At 42.3% G+C, this 16,548-nt stretch overlaps 1 protein-coding gene across 4 annotated transcripts; it reads left to right on the forward strand.

The window, feature by feature from the left end:
• The first annotated feature begins 253 nt into the window (after positions 1-253).
• On the forward strand, positions 254-16,051 carry LOC111224791 (phosphorylase b kinase regulatory subunit alpha, liver isoform). Of its 4 annotated transcripts, XM_022749439.1 has the most exons (33): positions 254-539; positions 637-726; positions 2,675-2,833; positions 2,997-3,044; positions 3,729-3,897; positions 4,029-4,111; positions 4,385-4,465; positions 4,582-4,680; positions 4,769-4,915; positions 5,041-5,094; positions 5,246-5,368; positions 5,462-5,557; positions 5,758-5,865; positions 6,114-6,192; positions 6,658-6,792; positions 6,889-6,998; positions 7,142-7,286; positions 7,928-8,006; positions 8,108-8,268; positions 8,374-8,544; positions 9,219-9,328; positions 9,412-9,548; positions 9,649-9,811; positions 10,478-10,557; positions 10,651-10,729; positions 10,817-10,946; positions 11,044-11,145; positions 11,576-11,694; positions 11,878-11,901; positions 12,434-12,487; positions 13,809-14,042; positions 14,152-14,352; positions 14,444-16,051. In XM_022749439.1, the coding sequence occupies exons 2-33, from the start codon at positions 649-651 to the stop codon at positions 14,615-14,617; spliced, it is 3,732 nt and encodes a 1,243-aa protein (XP_022605160.1). In that variant the 5' UTR covers positions 254-539; positions 637-648; the 3' UTR covers positions 14,618-16,051. The 4 variants fall into 4 exon arrangements, with proteins under 4 accessions (XP_022605160.1, XP_022605178.1, XP_022605169.1 ...); XM_022749457.1 differs by lacking the exon at positions 12,434-12,487; XM_022749448.1 differs by lacking the exon at positions 11,878-11,901.
• Positions 16,052-16,548: the final 497 nt, after the last annotated feature.

The following is a 16,548-nucleotide window of genomic DNA, read 5'->3' on the forward strand; positions in this document are numbered from 1 at the left end:
TTCTTATATTTTTCATTTTGTCTTCACTTATCTGCTCATCTCATCTCATTCTTTTCTTTTCTGTTGTCTTGTAGTGTGCCCCCCCCTTCTGTAATACTGCATTTATATGAAAAGGTGCCACAAAAATAAGCGTGTTTTTGGAAAATTGGGAATTGTGCCTTGAAACCTCGCAAAGGGAAGAAACAGTATCATAGTAGTTATAAAGCGACCCCTGTGGTCAAATGATCAAACAACAGGGACATAATGTATTTTTCTCAGAGTGGATGTACACTTGCATACGGACGTGTTGGCACTTCACGTATTGTAATCTGCAAGTCCCAACTCTACATACCAAGCACTTTGACCGGGACAGCTCTCTGTGTGCGAGTGTGTGGTCCGTGCGTGTGAATACAGGCTGTGAACCTAATGTTAAATGTTGTCGTCAAAAACAGCTGGATGCTACTCGGCTAGCAAGCTTTAGCAGAGAGCAGCCTCTGCAGAGCGGGGAGGGTGGCAGATCAAATCCGCGCTGCAGGACTGGAAGGATGGGCCACTGCATGGTAGGCTACCGCCGTGTTTACCATGACGTATATGTGCAGATTTCAGTGTTGTATACTTGTCCGGACATCTTTTTTTTTTTTGGTGCCGTGTGTGCAGTGATCGGTGAGGATGAGGAGCCGCAGTAACTCAGGAGTGAGGCTGGATGGATATGCCAGGCTGGTCCAAGAGACTATCCTGTGCCATCAGGTGAGTGCAGTCATACAGGAGAGAAGTCAGTGCTGTGCACCTGTCTCCAGACACATTTGCACAGTGGTGTGCCCAGATATTTTGCCTCGGTTAAAGTAGCCAATGCAGGGCTACCATCCAGGAAAGGCCCCCTCAAGCCCCAGGTTCACCACATATTGTTTGGGTCTACATAACTTGCTTAATAACCAATGTCTTAGAATTTGCCCCCAGTAAAGTACAACATCCTCAGGTCCTGTATCTTGCATCCCCAGTCTGGTAAAGAGACTCTATGTCAAAATCAAGCTTTAAGACCTCATTATTTTAGTTTATATTGTAAATCATGTTAAATCTTACATTTTTTCTTTATGTCAAGTAATTGACACACTCAGACCATCAGGTAAGGTAGTGTTATTCCATCATAGAAGAATTGTAAGGCTGCAACCAACAATTACTTTCATTATCAATATGTCTGACATTTATTTTCCCTAATAATTGATTGATTGTGCAGTGTATAAAATGTCAGAAAAGGGCACATCATTATTTCCTGAAGCCTGAGTGAACATATTGTTGTCAAAGCAACAGTCGAAAATCTAAAGATGTTGAATTTGCTATCATAAAATACTTGGAAACTTGCAAATACTCACATTTAAGAAGCTGGTACCAGTTTGAAAGTTTTTGCATGAAAATGACTTAAACAAATTATCAACTAATTAATTCAGCTTTAGTATACTCATTTGAGAATAATGTAGTAATGTTAAAATTACCATGTTAGCATCGTTTTAACTATTTTAACTACTAATGGGTAGCCTTATTTATAATAATGCATCATAATTTGTTTGTTGTTTTTATTTTGTATTGATGGTATATGTATGATATATGACACAGAGGAAAAGATCATTTGGTTTTGACAATGTCTAAAGCTACGTCACTTCTGGATGAAGGTTGATTAATGTATAAGCCATGTGTTTGGTAAAGCAGTTCTTCTTTGAGCCAAACTCTGTGTACTTAGAAGTTATCCACCAGACTTTAATGTCACTTTGCAGCAAGTCGAGAAAATAAGGAAACACCTTCTTCAGGAGTGTAGAAAAAGGAAGTTGCTTTTTAAAGGGAAAGACACAAACTTTACTCTCACTGAGGTACAGTATACTTGAGTGACTTTCCACCACTGCATTTGCATGCACAGGAGCTTTAAGCTGTGTCTAGCTTTGTATGCTTTTTATGTTTCTGTAATCAAGTCCTCCATCTTATCCTGCAGAAACGTGTTGGATATGCAAATGTCCTGTAGCCTGTACAGGTTCAGGTTCAACCAGATTGAGCTGCACAGAGGTAAACAAGGCCAGAACAAAGTTCAGCCTGAGGAATAGGCTGAGGACCGGGAAACTATGCACCTTTATCTCTCAGCACTTGAGTTCACAGTCAACAGCTGTCTAAGTTTAACGCTGTGACCCACAGTATTCACAGCTGATAGAAAACAGTGCCAGCATTCCTTACAGAGCATGTACTGTACATGCAAGGCTGTAGGTTTGGTTTCAAGCAATCTGAACATGTCACTTTAAGCTCTGGAAATTTGTGACCAACATTTTAATCTTTTATCTGATATTTCAAGAGAATGATTGCCAGATAAATCGATAATGATAATTATCAGCTGCAGCTCTGAAATGATTCTTTCTGCAGTGTTTTTATAAACCCTGAGTATCGTCTGCAGATGGTTCAGATAGCCTGCCTGAGACGCAAAACACAGGAACAAAACCCAGAACGTTTTGATTTATTGTCAGATCCTCTCTTATCCTAATTAAAGTGGCTGGTCAGTAAAAGGTTCACAGAGAAATGAATGGGCACATCAAACAGAAACTGTAAATGTGTTGAGGAAATTAAATCGAGGAAATCAAAGGATCTTAAGCGTGAGGACGATATGTCCGGCCCCGCCCTGGACGTAAATGAATGCCGCATGTGTCTGCGTTTGTTTCAGAACCCGGTGACAGGACTCCTGCCTGCTAGTGCCCAGAAGAAGGATGCCTGGGTGAGGGATAATGTGTACAGCGTCCTGGCTGTGTGGGCGCTGGGCATGGCCTACCGCAAGAACGCAGACCGCGATGAAGACAAGGCCAAGGCCTACGAACTGGAGCAGGTGTGTTTGGAGAGAGAGAGAGGGTTAATGTGTACGTTGATGTTTAGAATAAAAGTATGATCAAATACTGGACTAAAAATGGGAAACTGTTTGGATCAGAGTGACGTTTTGTTTGATTTTTACATCTGTGGTTTACTGATGAGGTGTTGCTGTTTGTTGGCAGAGCGTGGTGAAACTGATGCAGGGGCTTCTACAGTGCATGATGAGGCAGGTAAGGTGCACCTGAGCTCACATTAAGTGTTTACATGTTCGTTTGTGTTTGCACACATTAACGTCATGCCGTGGTGCCATGGATGTCCGATAAGCCGGTGTTGTGGTTCTGAGAAAAAACGGCTCTGTGTACTGTGTACTCTGTGCAGACGGCTGCTGTCTGCGCAGGCAGGTTGACCTCAGGTCACATATGTAGTTAGTCAGAAAACCAAACAAACAATTTTTACTGTTTCACCTTCTGTTACTGGAAATAAGAAAAATATGCAAAATTCACAATAAAGTGTTAAAATGCTGCAGTGCTCAGGGAGCCATGAAGCAAAGAGGCTTCATCCTCTGCTGCTGAGATATTTTTGTGGAAATTGCATTACATAAACATCATCATCAGTAGGCCTAAAGAAATTCTACTTGAGTCTCACTGGGATGTTGATGAACAAGCAGACAGTGATCAGAAACAGGATGTGGAGATAAGTGGGAGTGTGCATGTGAACACACTCCTTGAGATTTATCTAACTGTGAATTAATGTTAATGCCCCCCAAAAATACTTAAAAACACCTAAAATGAAAAAGTGAAATGAATCTATTCAGTTTTCATGGTAATCCTGCGATATCTCTTTTTGGTCCCCTCCGGCCCAGACGAACATCACCGAGCTGTCTGTTGGTATTTTGCATGTTCATGTGTTCTCAGGTGGAGAAGGTGGAGAAGTTCAAACACACCCAGAGTACAAAGGACTGCTTGCATGCCAAATATGACACTCCCACCTGTGCCACAGTGGTCCTGGATGACCAGTGGGGGCATCTCCAGGTGGATGCCACCTCGATTTACCTGTTGATGCTGGCGCAGATGACAGCCTCAGGTACAGCAGTGATGCAGAGCGCTGCTTTTTACTATTTGCTATTACTATTTACTATTTGGGACGGATAAAGTACCTCACCACTGAACTCTTTAATTTCATTTGGTCGCTGAGTGTGTGACGTTATCGTGCAGGTCTGCGCATCATCTCAAACCTGGATGAGGTCGCCTTTATCCAAAACCTGGTCTTCTACATAGAAGCTGCCTACAAAGTGGCGGTGAGTAACATTATCAGAGGTTGGAGAGGTTGGTTCCTAGAAAGCAAGAGGTAGAAGCTGATGATCTCAGATGGCAGTGTATGTGGTCAACTTGAATTGTGGGTAATGAAGGCGCCATGGCTGATACCTCTGGTTCAGCTGCGTTGAGTTACTTAAACTCTCCATTATTAATCTGACAGTTGATGTAGCTCAATGCTAAATCGGTGCAGTACTCTTTTGAATGTGATGCCCAGAGCATAAGAAATGATGTCATCCCCTTTTTCCCCCCTGTAGGATTATGGGATGTGGGAGCGAGGTGACAAGACCAACCAGGGCATCCCAGAGCTCAATGGCAGCTCTGTAGGGATGGCCAAGGTACAGGAGCCACAGGTTCTATTTATCATTGTCAGCATTTGTGATGTACAACACATTAAAGACCAATCTTGTATAAAATATATATTGCTGCTTGGGGGCGGGGGGGGGGTCTGCAGGCAGCTCTGGAGGCCATAGATGAGCTGGATCTATTCGGTGCCCATGGAGGACCGAAGTCAGTCATCCATGTTTTGCCTGATGAAGTGGAACACTGCCAGGTACCGGTGGCTTTTCCTCCAGCCATCTCAGCATCATCTCTGCTCATCGTTTTTTGTCTGCTCAGCGTGTCTGTGTGATTTCCCTCAGTCCATCCTGTGCTCCATGCTACCGAGAGCTTCAACCTCTAAGGAGATAGACGCTGGTCTTCTGTCCGTCATTTCCTTCCCCGCTTTTGCTGTTGAAGACGCTGACCTGGTGGCCATCACTAAGTCAGAAATCATAGGCAAACTGCAGGTACAGTCTAAGCATGGGAAGCACAGATCATTTGTTTGGGATGACTCTGAACAGAAACACAGTACAAAACTATTACCTATAATTTTCCCTTGTACATACATGTAAGTCAGTCAGTGTAATTTCAGGGTCGCTTCGGCTGCTGCCGCTTCATCAGGGATGGATATCGTTGTCCTAAAGAGGTAACATATTTTGCATATATAAAATCTGAAACCTGGTGTTGGTATTGTTTCATTGCTGCAGTAAAATGAATAGTGTTGGTGTTACTCCACACCTGAAGTAAGACATGAGAGAATAAGTTCAAGTTCAAGTTCCCGGCTGTCGTCCCACTAGGACCCGTCTCGGCTGCACTACGACCCCGCGGAGCTCAAACTGTTTGAGAACATCGAATGTGAATGGCCTGTGTTCTGGACTTATCTCATCCTGGACGGTATCTTTGCTGAAGACCAAGTGCAGGTAATAAAGGCGCACTGGCCCAGAATCCATATGCAGTCTCTACTATATCCACAGTCATGGAGTTATGTAGAATGACTGTGTGCTTTCGCTCAGGTGCAGGAGTACCGTGAAGCACTGGAGGGCATTTTGATCAGAGGGAAGAACGGCATCAAACTGGTGCCTGAACTTTATTCTGTGCCACGTGACAAGGTATCCCACTCCCAGAAAAGAAAAGACGTGGCAGATACACCCCCCTCTTCTAGCCATGTTGTAATAACATGGGCCAACAAACCCAACAAGTCGATCGAAAGCAGCTTCATAAAAACATGTTATTCCTATTACAGCCTGTCAGCAGTAAAACTAGTGTCAGGGAACAAATAAGACTGAGAATATATTTTTGCCTGTTACAGGTGGAGGAGGAGTACAGCAATCCTCACTCAGTGGACAGAGTGGCCATGGGGCAGCTGCCGCACATGTGGGGACAGTCGCTCTACATCTTGGGCTGTCTTCTGGCCGAGGTATTCACACGGTGCCTGGACACCACCTCAACTGTTTCACCTGTCACAGGCAATGGACAGTGTCACAAATCAGGAATGATATGGGTTTCATATTTTAAATGAGGATAAAAAAAAAAGGCACTGCTACAAGATGTCCATGAAAGCCAAACACACCACTTCTCCTTTATATATTTACATGCAGTAAAACCACTGCCTTTGTATTAATTCACCTTCCCTGTCTCTGCCTCTCCTTTTCTTTCTGCTATAAGGGGTTTTTAGCACCAGGAGAGATAGATCCTCTCAACAGGAGATTCTCCACAAACTTCAAGCCGGATGTTGTGGTACAAGGTTGGTGATCGATGAAGAGTGTCAGGAAAATGTTGGATTAAAAATTATGTGGAATCCCAGAAAAAAACGAGAAAATCTGGAACAAGAAGTCGTTATTTTCAACTCCTGAGTCTGTGGTGCTCATCTCACACCTGGATGAATTTGTTGCATGGATTAAAAATGGAGAGGGAAGATCTTTACCACACGTAGAGCAGTGTTGCATCCACAGCCTTGATCATCTTGTTGCAGCTAAACAAACAGGGTTTATCTGCTGTCAACTGGTTGTTTTTACTCAGACTCAATTCTGCATTGTCAGTTGTGTCTTTTGAGTCAAGTTTTGTGTATTTGACAGTATGAGAAGGAGTGCATAAATCAAATCAATCAAATCAAATCAAAAAATCGCGGATGTTCACAACATTGTTTTATGTACAGATTTCCTCATAGAAGGAAGGATATGATTTATTTCCTTTTACACGTGTGTGTCAGTTTGCGTTCTAGCAGAGTCCGAGGAGATCCAGGAGTTGTTAAGTGATCATGGGATAACGGTCCAGACCATGACGGAAGTTCTGCCTATCAGGGTCATGCCTGCTCGCATCCTGAGCCACGTCTATGTCAGACTGGGTAAACAAGCACAAAGCGCTACTGGCTTCTGTAGTGTACGGGCGTGTGTTTGTGTCTGTTTAACAGTAAGAGTATCGTCTCGTGTCATTGCCACAGGGAACTGCAAGAAACTGAATTTGAGTGGGAGGCCCTACAGACACATCGGAGTTCTGGGAACGTCCAAATTCTACGAGATCAGAAATCGCTTCTATATATTCACCCCCCAGGTAAAACTAGCCTGAGATGCTGTGATGTTCAAAATCACAACAATGAAGCTATATATTAGAGGGAGGTAGGAATGAACACCAACAGTTAATACTTTGGTTTCTTTCTTTCTGACTGTTTCTTTATTTTCTTCTTCCCTGTCCAGTTTTTGGATCAGCATCATTTCTACCTGGCACTGGACAACCAGATGATTGTGGAGATGCTACGAACAGAGCTGGCCTATCTCTCCTCTTGCTGGAGGATGACAGGACGACCCACACTCACTTTCCCCATCACCCGCAGCATGCTGGGTAATAAGGCTCTTAACCCAAAGCAAATAACTGTTAACTGTTCCATATAGTACACACATAGAGTAGTTAGTATAGTGTATTTATATATAGAGCATATGAACCTTGCTCTATTGGACGTGAATCAAACTGTAACTTTACACTGCTACTGCCAGTTACATTTAACAAAGACAGGGAAATGTTTTGTTTTTTCCTTTCACGAGTTGGACAAAGGTTTCTGTTATGTTGGTGCTGCTTTTTGGGCCGCAGGAGATTTTTTTTATCGCAATACCGAATGACCACTGGAAAAACCAACAGCAGAACTGAGTGGCTGAGTGTTTTTATCTCTCTCTATACATTCATGCTCACAGTTAGTTCCATTTTTTTTGGCTCCTCCATTTTTTCCCCCTGTTTTTTATGTTGTGTTTAGTAGCTTATGCTTTGTCACTTCTTCAGCGTGCATGCTACAGTACATACTCATACAGATTTATAATGTTTTACAGTTTTGGAGCACTGATTTTGTTTTCAGTCTTAATGGAAGTTTTGATGGACGTTTCTCTCCCACACGCTGTGATCGTGAATGTATATTCTGTTCATTTCCATGTTGCCGTTTTGTCAAATTATTTCATCGCGCCGCACAGCATTTATTTACTTTTTATGTCCAGTTGAAGATGGAGATGCGATTGATCCGTGTATCCTAGCAACCCTAAGGAAACTACAGGATGGCTATTTTGCCGGAGCGAGGTCTGTTTCCATCTGCGACACAGGACTTCATACCATTACTGTTAATAGAAAGTCTGTTTCTACAAGTGCATTGTGGGTATTTTGTGTGGATGTTACTGCAGGGTGCAGATGTCAGACCTCTCCAGTTTCCAGACCACTTCATTCCACACTCGTCTCAGCTTCCTGGATGAAGAGAATGATGACAGCTTGCTCGAGGATGAGGATGAGGATGAGGAGGATAATGACGACTATGGGGAGGAATATAACAAATTTGGGCGCTCAGGTAGTTAGCCATGAACAAAATGTGTGCGTGCGTGTGTGTACCTTTCAGTCATATTTGATTAATGAAGTTGAACTGTGAGTAAATGTGTGATGTATTTAACTGCAGAGGGCTCAAGAGACATGTTTGACCAGTACCTCACGCAGCTCCTCCACAGCACCAACACCAAGAGCCACCTTCCTCCCATCCAGGGGGGGCAGCACCATGTCTTCAGTGCTGAACACACCACGAGAGACATCCTGTCTCTCATGGCCCAGGTCCAGGGCCTGAACATGCCCAGTGAGTTATCCTGAAGTATAATCATCTTAGGTACAGGGTCGGAGTGGGTATTGCTTGAAAACGATTCATTCAAATGCTCATACTATACCTGAGATTTGCATATCAAAACAATGCTTTTTTTTAATACCTTACATTAAGGGATACAGACATGTTTTCATACAAAACCCTTAAAAGTGGCAAAAGTTCTCAAATGTTTGAGGCTGTCAAAACAGAAGCTGTGGTACAGGAAGTTAAGCAGTAAGTACTAAGTTGTAAGTTCAGAGTTTGTTTGCAGCTTTGTTATTCTCTTCAGTAGCTGGCTTCATTTAGACTGCATGACCAAAGACATATTGGATAAAACATACAACCTTTATTTTACATTCAACAGACAAAAAAATTATAAAATAACACCAATTTTTACAGTAATCCCTAAAGTCCATAATGCAATGCAGTCACAAGACAAGTTGCTTTGGAGGCTCTGTTTGCTCTGTCTGCTCTTTCCTGTCAATGTCAAGTTTAACCTGCAGCAAAAAGAACAAAATGAGTGAAAATGCATTGTCAAAGTGTTGTCAAAAGGTTTACTGGAAACGTAGGAAATCATTATAGGTAGATGAAGAAGAAATGTGAGTCCACCAGAAATATAAACTATTCCTGTTGTTTTTTGTAATGCATTGTTTTAATTATGTACGTTTCAGAGTACTCCATGTATCTCCCTGTGGCTCCTGTCATGAACAAACACCGCAGATCTCTCAACCTTCTTGAAGTTCCTCACCCTCAGCGTGGCCCACAGGCAAAGCAGCCCAAGGTAGGCACAGCTGATACTTGTTTCTCTTGTGACTTCAGTAATGCTCTGAAAAGGATTAGTCTGACACTGACATCCCTCACAAGCCCCACGGTGCCGCTGATCTGCACCTGCCTCGAGACTCTCAGGGCAACACAGACTTTGCTGCGCTGGTGAGGCAGCTGAAGGAGTGTCCCACTCTGCAGGACCAGGCCGACATCCTCTACGTCCTCTACGTAATGAAGTATGGACATTGAGACGACTTCGAACACACAGTCACACATAGCTCATCGGTAGTCTGGCACACTAATGATTAAACAATGTGGTTTTCTTCTCACGACCAGAGGAGCTGATTGGCCGGTGGAGTTGTCAGGCCCTGGTCAGGGCGGGGTCAGTGTGCGTTCACTGTTGGAGGAGCTGTATGTACAAGCTGGAGCCTGCAAAGAGTGGGGACTCATCAGATACATCTCTGGAATACTACGCAAGAGAGTGGAGGTCCTCGCTGAGGTCAGTCAGAAGTCATAGTCATTTTTTTTTTTTTTTATCCCAGCAGCCAACAGGGTGGCTCAGGGGCTAGTCAGTTTTTTGTCAGCTGCATATAGTTCTGACATACAACAGCATGCAGGCTGTAAATAACCCGTGATGCTACACAACTAAAAGTTATTGACGTGAAAAACCTGTCCAGGCTGGATGTGCATTAATAGAATCCAACCTGCAGAAATTGCAGATTCCCTGAGCCCACCTAAATAGAGGCAAATACTTATAAAGGCATAGTACATATAACTGACACACATTCATATTCAAACCACCTTTATATAATCCGTCCTGATCTCAACAATAAGGTCCCAAATAAAGGTTAAAAAACATATCACATTCATGGTTGAAAACATTTGAAGTCATTATGAAATCACGCTCTTGGCATCTTCCATCTGGTTTAAGCACTGGACAACAACTCACTTATCAAAATAGACACAAGGCTCAAACGCCATCTACTGGCCATGGAAAAAAATGGAATCGTAACACTGACTTCAGCACTGAGCAATGATGCGACACGCTCAATACCTGCTGAATAACTTGTGCGGTCGAACCGGGGGAAAGGTAAAACTTTGCTACAGAGTCACTGAATTATAAGATTATTTTTAACCAGTTGATTTGTATTTGTCTGCTCCTCAGGCCTGCACTGATCTTATTTCCCATCACAAGCAGCTGACTGTGGGTCTACCTCCTGAACCCAGGGAAAGAGTCATCACAGTGTAAGTCATTGTAACAGGCGTGTTTGTGCTCACATTGTTGAATTAATTACCACATAAATAAATGAACTCTTCTTCCTCGCTGTTTCTTCTCAGGCCACTTCCTCCCGAGGAGTTGAACACTCTCATCTATGAAGCCAGTGGTCAGGACATCAGTATAGCCGTACTCACTCAGGTAAGTCTTTAACCGTTTGGACTGCCCTCAGGATTTATTTCCAGACACTTTCCTAACACCTGCGAACTGTGCGCGTTTGTCATATAGGAAATCATGGTCTATCTCGCCATGTACGTGCGCTCCCAGCCTGCTCTGTTTGGGGACATGCTCCGACTCAGGATAGGACTCATCATGCAAGTGATGGCCACTGAGCTGGCTCGTAGCCTGCACTGTTCTGGTAGGAGAACCGGCCACCAGCTTACGCACAACTGTGAGCATACACAAACCAACACACTGCACAGGTGAAAATGAAAAACCGTGTCACACCTTTGTAGGGGAGGAGGCATCTGAGAGTTTGATGAGCCTGAGTCCGTTCGGCATGAAGAACCTCCTGCATCACATCCTCAGCGGCAAAGAATTTGGGGTGGAGAGGAGTAGTGAGTTTTTTTTTTTTTCCTTTTTTCTTTGTCTCTCTTTGTCTTTAGTTCTGAGTGAGAAGAGGAGAAGAAATTAGGGAATGAGGTCAGAATGAGCCAGAATCAAGTAGAACTGAGAACGTGGCCCAAGGTGTGACGATGGCGGTTTTGTCGGTCAGTCCACCACTTTGGTCCAGACTGAGATATTTGATAACTATTTGATGGAGTGCTTGTATCACATTTTTAATGGCTCTGGCATCAGGAGATAATGTCATGCTTAAAAAAAAAATCCCACCTCAGTTGCTTTTCCATCTGGTGAAAGAGCCATCAACCACAGAGCACTGAGAGCAGGACAGAAGCAAAGCAAGTAAAGGGCTGAAACTGGATGCTGCAGCTATATGCTGGAATAGGTTCTGACCTGGTCTTGTTTGTCTGTGTTTCTGTTCATTAGTGCGCCCAATCCAGTCAACAGCCACTAGTCCTGCCATCTCCATCCATGAACTTGGCCACACCGGAGCCACTAAGACCGAACGCACAGGAATACACAAACTAAAGAGTGAGATAAAACAGGTGAGAGGCATCATTAGAAAAGAAAGAAAGTGGATGATAATCAGTTTGCAGCTTTGTAAATGTATGCTGTGGTGTGTGCTTTGTGAGTTATCTATCTATCTATCTATCTATCTATCTATCTATCTATCTATCTATCTATCTATCTATCTATCTATATAACAGTGTTCTTGCCTTTGGTTGCAGCTGGATGACTCTCGGCCTCTCAGTGTGGGTTGGATTTATAATAATATCTAGCATGTGACTGTTTCTAACCTCAGTCTAAACAACCAAGTCGCCGGCTATATCCCGCTCATAACCCACTCGCTGGCTCTTAACATTTTGTGAGCCACAGCGTCCTCCATATCTGGATCGTCTTTCACTTCATCGCACATCAGTAGGAGAACATGCTTTGCTTCTCTTCCGAGTATCACATAGTAATTGTCTTTTTTTTTTTGCAGAAGAGTATCGAAATTTAAAATAATGTTTCTATGAATTCATGAGCCTGTGAAACAATCAGAGTGTTGATTAAGCCGCTTTTAAGTAGCACACCCTCATAACTCATTATATGGAGTGTTATCATTTGTTTGTTGAATGGTCTTTCTTGTGATCAGTCTTCAAGAGTTGAATTATGCTTTTCACTTCACAGATTGTAACATTGTGCTGCTCTGTGTGGCTGCGGTGTCGTCATGACTGTAGTATGAGAACCATGTGAACCATGTCATACCGTTCTCTGTCATCTGTCATCCATATCCACGTGTAGATCTTCAGCGGTGGTCATTCCTTGAGTAGCAATGTCACTTCTCCTCGCTCCACGGTAAACCATTTCACCTCATCTGCTTCATATGATCTCGGGTTTGTCCTGCTTAGGGACGCTGTAGTTAGACTGTGTGTATGTTTGTTTGTTTTTTTTTATTTATTTAAGATTTCATATTTTTTGTAGTTACTAAAAGATTCCTCGTGCTTCGCTGCATTTAAGGACAAGGCTGATGTTATAGTTTGTTTTTTTTTAAATTATTGTCAACAAATGTCCTAAAGAGACTTAAACCAACAATTATACCAGAACAAAAGTATTATAATACGGCGATATGTCAGCCAGTGCAGTGCCATTCCTCTCTTATGTTTTGGACAATAAGAGCTATACTGCCTAATTTCTAGTTCGTAATGTTGTAATCCTGTTGAAAATCATGTAAAGCACCTAAATTATCATTATTATTGTTGTTATATCAGGCTGTTAGTGAGCTCAATTAATCTTTTTTTGGTCTTCTTTAAAGTAATTAAAAACACTAAAACACAGAATAACACCAGTCTTGTCCTCTAATATGTCTGCTCAGGTGTCTTGTATAAGTAATAGAGCATGAGATCGATATGCATGACTGATTGCACGGACTGCGTGACTATGGATTAGTGTTAAAACTGGCTGCAGTCGAAAAGTAAAAAAAAAAAAAAAAAAAATCCTAACCACTTCTCCTCGACCTCGAAGGAAAACATCAACCGCCATCGCCAAGGAACTGTGGGACGGCGTTATCTTCTTTCCTCTCGTAAAGAAAGGTTCAGTGTATCCTAAGCTATGCCCCTTAGATACTTCCAGGTCATTTCACTCAGTGAACGCAAAAAAAACTTTTCGATCACAGCCTTATTTTTTGTGTGTGTGTGTGTGTGTGTGTGTGTGATATATGACTGCTATGATCAACATTATTTCCATGTATTTATTATGGCATGACAAACCTACATATGCTATTACTCTTGTCAGTAAACTGTATCTTGTAAATAGGCTCTGTTCACCACCACCCGTCGTAAACCTCATGATGCAGTCGGGTTCAGTAGTTAGGAAGACTGGTTCAAATCCAGGTCTAGATTTTCCACATCAGTCTGTTCAGGGGATCTCGGGGAGAGCCGCTGCATATGTGTGGGAAAAAAAATACGATCTGAGAAATCTCCTCAAGTGATGTCACTTGAGTCAGCATTGGTTAGTGAGCTCCAACATGATGCCAGTTAACAGAGAAGTGAAATTGATCCCTGAGCCTGTGTGCAACAAACACTGACAAGTATAATAATGGTGTATATCAGGAATACATTTAAGGCCGAGTGATCCATTAAACATGTTCTAACAGCATCTTTCTGTTCTCGCACCGCAGCGGTGCAGCAGCCCCTCCACCCCCAGTGGGATCCTGTCCCCAGTGGGCCCTGGTCCTGGAGACGGACAGCTGCACTGGGAGGAGAGGCAAGGCCAGTGGCTGAGGAGACGCAGGCTGGACGGAGCTATCAACAGAGTACCCATGGGTTTCTACCAGAAGGTCTGGAAGATCCTGCAAAAGTGCCACGGCCTGTCCATCGATGGATATGTGTTGCCTTCTTCTACCACAAGAGAGGTAGCATCTGTCAGACTTGCAGCTAAAGCTAGCTAGATTTATGACTTTCTGTGTGTGTGTGTGCGTGTGCGTGTGCGTGTGTGTGTTTAATTCTGTGTTTTCTGTGCAGATGACAGCGGGAGAGATCAAGTTTGCAGTGCAGGTGGAGTCTGTCTTGAACCATGTCCCTCAGCCAGAGTACCGGCAGCTGCTAGTGGAGACTGTGTTGGTTCTGGGCTTGGTGGCTGACGTGGACGTGGACAGCATCGGTGGCATTATCCACGTGGACCGCATCCTGCATTTAGCCAATGACCTCTTCTTCAATGACCAGGTACTGATGGCGAGAGATACATTTTTTCCTTTGACAGGTTTCCATGTATCTGTGCACCTGGGTTCACCCTTTTCTACCTCTGCATTCCCAGAAATCCCACAGTGCCAGCGATTATTTCCTTGAGAAGGATCCAGCGACGGGAATCTGCAACTTTTTCTATGATAGCGCCCCGAGTGGCAGCTATGGAACCATGACCTATCTGTCAAAGGCGGTGATCACTTATGTCCAGGACTTCCTGCCAAGCTCCAGCTGTCTGATGCAGTGAAAAAGCAGACAAGTGTGTCTTGCTGCTCCTGTTCTCTGCTCCAAACACCTGAGGAGACACGTTATATAAGGAAAGGATCGACTGGTCAGAGGCAGCAGCGCTTCTCATTGTCAGCTCATACAGTTCATGTGGTGCTTGTAAGTATTTCCTCAATCAATAATCAATAAACTCTGTAGCTCTCACACACTGATATAACATCATAGCCTCGGCAGCTGATTGCAAACCACTAAGTAACAATTCATTTTTTTCCTTGTGGGTCTGGACTGTGAACTTATTTATTACTTGCTGTAAAACATATGTTTACAGGACTTACTAACATGCATCTTATGTCAGCTGACATTTGCAAAGATATAAGCACGTTTCAGTGTCCTTGGTGTTTGTGAGAATATTATATTAACAGGCTGTCTTATAACTGAATATGTCATACGCCCAGCAGTTATCAGAGTAAACATTTTGATCATTTGTGCACACATTGTCCCACAAATCAATAATTTATACTTTTATTTTCTTCCTCTATTAACATTTAGTTTGATTTGTATTTAGTAATATAATAGAATTATTATATTGTAATGGCTGAAGGAAACATAATAAGATATAAATTATAAAAACAATTTGTAACCTCAAATTACTTCATTTCCCCCCTACAAATGAAAAATATTACCTCTGATAGCTCCCAGGCTTTTTATAATACAGTGCTGATGGAGATTATTGTCCCTTTTTCACCTCCTCCTATGTGCTATGGTCTTGTTTTCATAATAACCTGTAGGGGAACAATGATCATACTTTTCTCTAAATACCAAGATGATTCTGTCTTTGTGTATGTGTTGTGTGTTTTGTGCAATGGTGAAGATGAGGCCGTCTTTGTATGAATGTCACCCTGAGGTTATGCTACTGATATGGCGAGTCATCGTTTTGCATGGACCTCAAACGTATGGAAGGTTTGTTCATTTGTGCAGAGTGAGGATGAGTTTATATCTGGTGTGTATGGGTAGGAGTCAGCTTTAATACCTGTTTATAGTAGTGTTTTATATACTGTATATACACGGTACAGTATACAATGGATATGTAAGGCTAGGTATCGATACAGTAACAGAGAGGTCCAGAGTATGTTGAATAAGGTCTCTGTAAGTCTGACAAGAGCGTTATTCTGCTTAAATGTGAAACAACTTTCATCCCTGTGCTTTGATGTTGAAAACAGCAGGAAACATGTGTTAATATATTTTAATGCTAACTAATTTACATAAAACTATTAAAATAAATACAGGTATATTTAAACATAGAATTATTTTCCCTGTTATTATTATACATTATGCAGATTATCTATTTAACATTGAAAGACCTGTTCATTTATTTTAACAATGCAGTTGTGCCTCATTTCCATCAGAACAGTATGTATATTATGACATTTTCATAACCTGTTCATACAATAATAAAGCCATTTAACCAAAGATGGTGACCTTTCATTAATCTATATATCTTTTAGCCACATATAGTTTTGAATACTAGCTGTAGTAGGAGTTCTCATTGGTCAGACTCCTGCTATCATACAACAGTTAGCCAATCAGAGCACCAGCTGTTGCTCTATGGGTTGCACCTCATTTAATTTGTATTTCGCTAACACAAACTTAAATTTAAAGAGCGCTATCTTTGAATTAAAGTGTTCATGAATTAGAAATGGAATAACAAACACTTTAATAATTCAAAAATACACTGTAGCTCTTCAGAATAAAGAGATTATTATTTGACAAAATTTATCTTTTATGTTCTTTATTTACTTTGAGTTTTACAATGCATCTTTTACATTCAATTTTAATGTCTGTTTAAACTGTCCCGACCACTATAACACGTCTCCTCCTTTACTCCTTACTCATCACGGTCTTGAAAACCCGTCCAGGACTGTGACATGCAGTAGCAGGAGACACTTGTGTCGG

The sequence above is a fragment of the Seriola dumerili genome, unplaced genomic scaffold, assembly GCF_002260705.1.
Source record: "Seriola dumerili isolate Sdu_G_001 unplaced genomic scaffold, Sdu_1.0 BDQW01000011.1, whole genome shotgun sequence".
Taxonomy (NCBI): domain Eukaryota; kingdom Metazoa; phylum Chordata; class Actinopteri; order Carangiformes; family Carangidae; genus Seriola; species Seriola dumerili.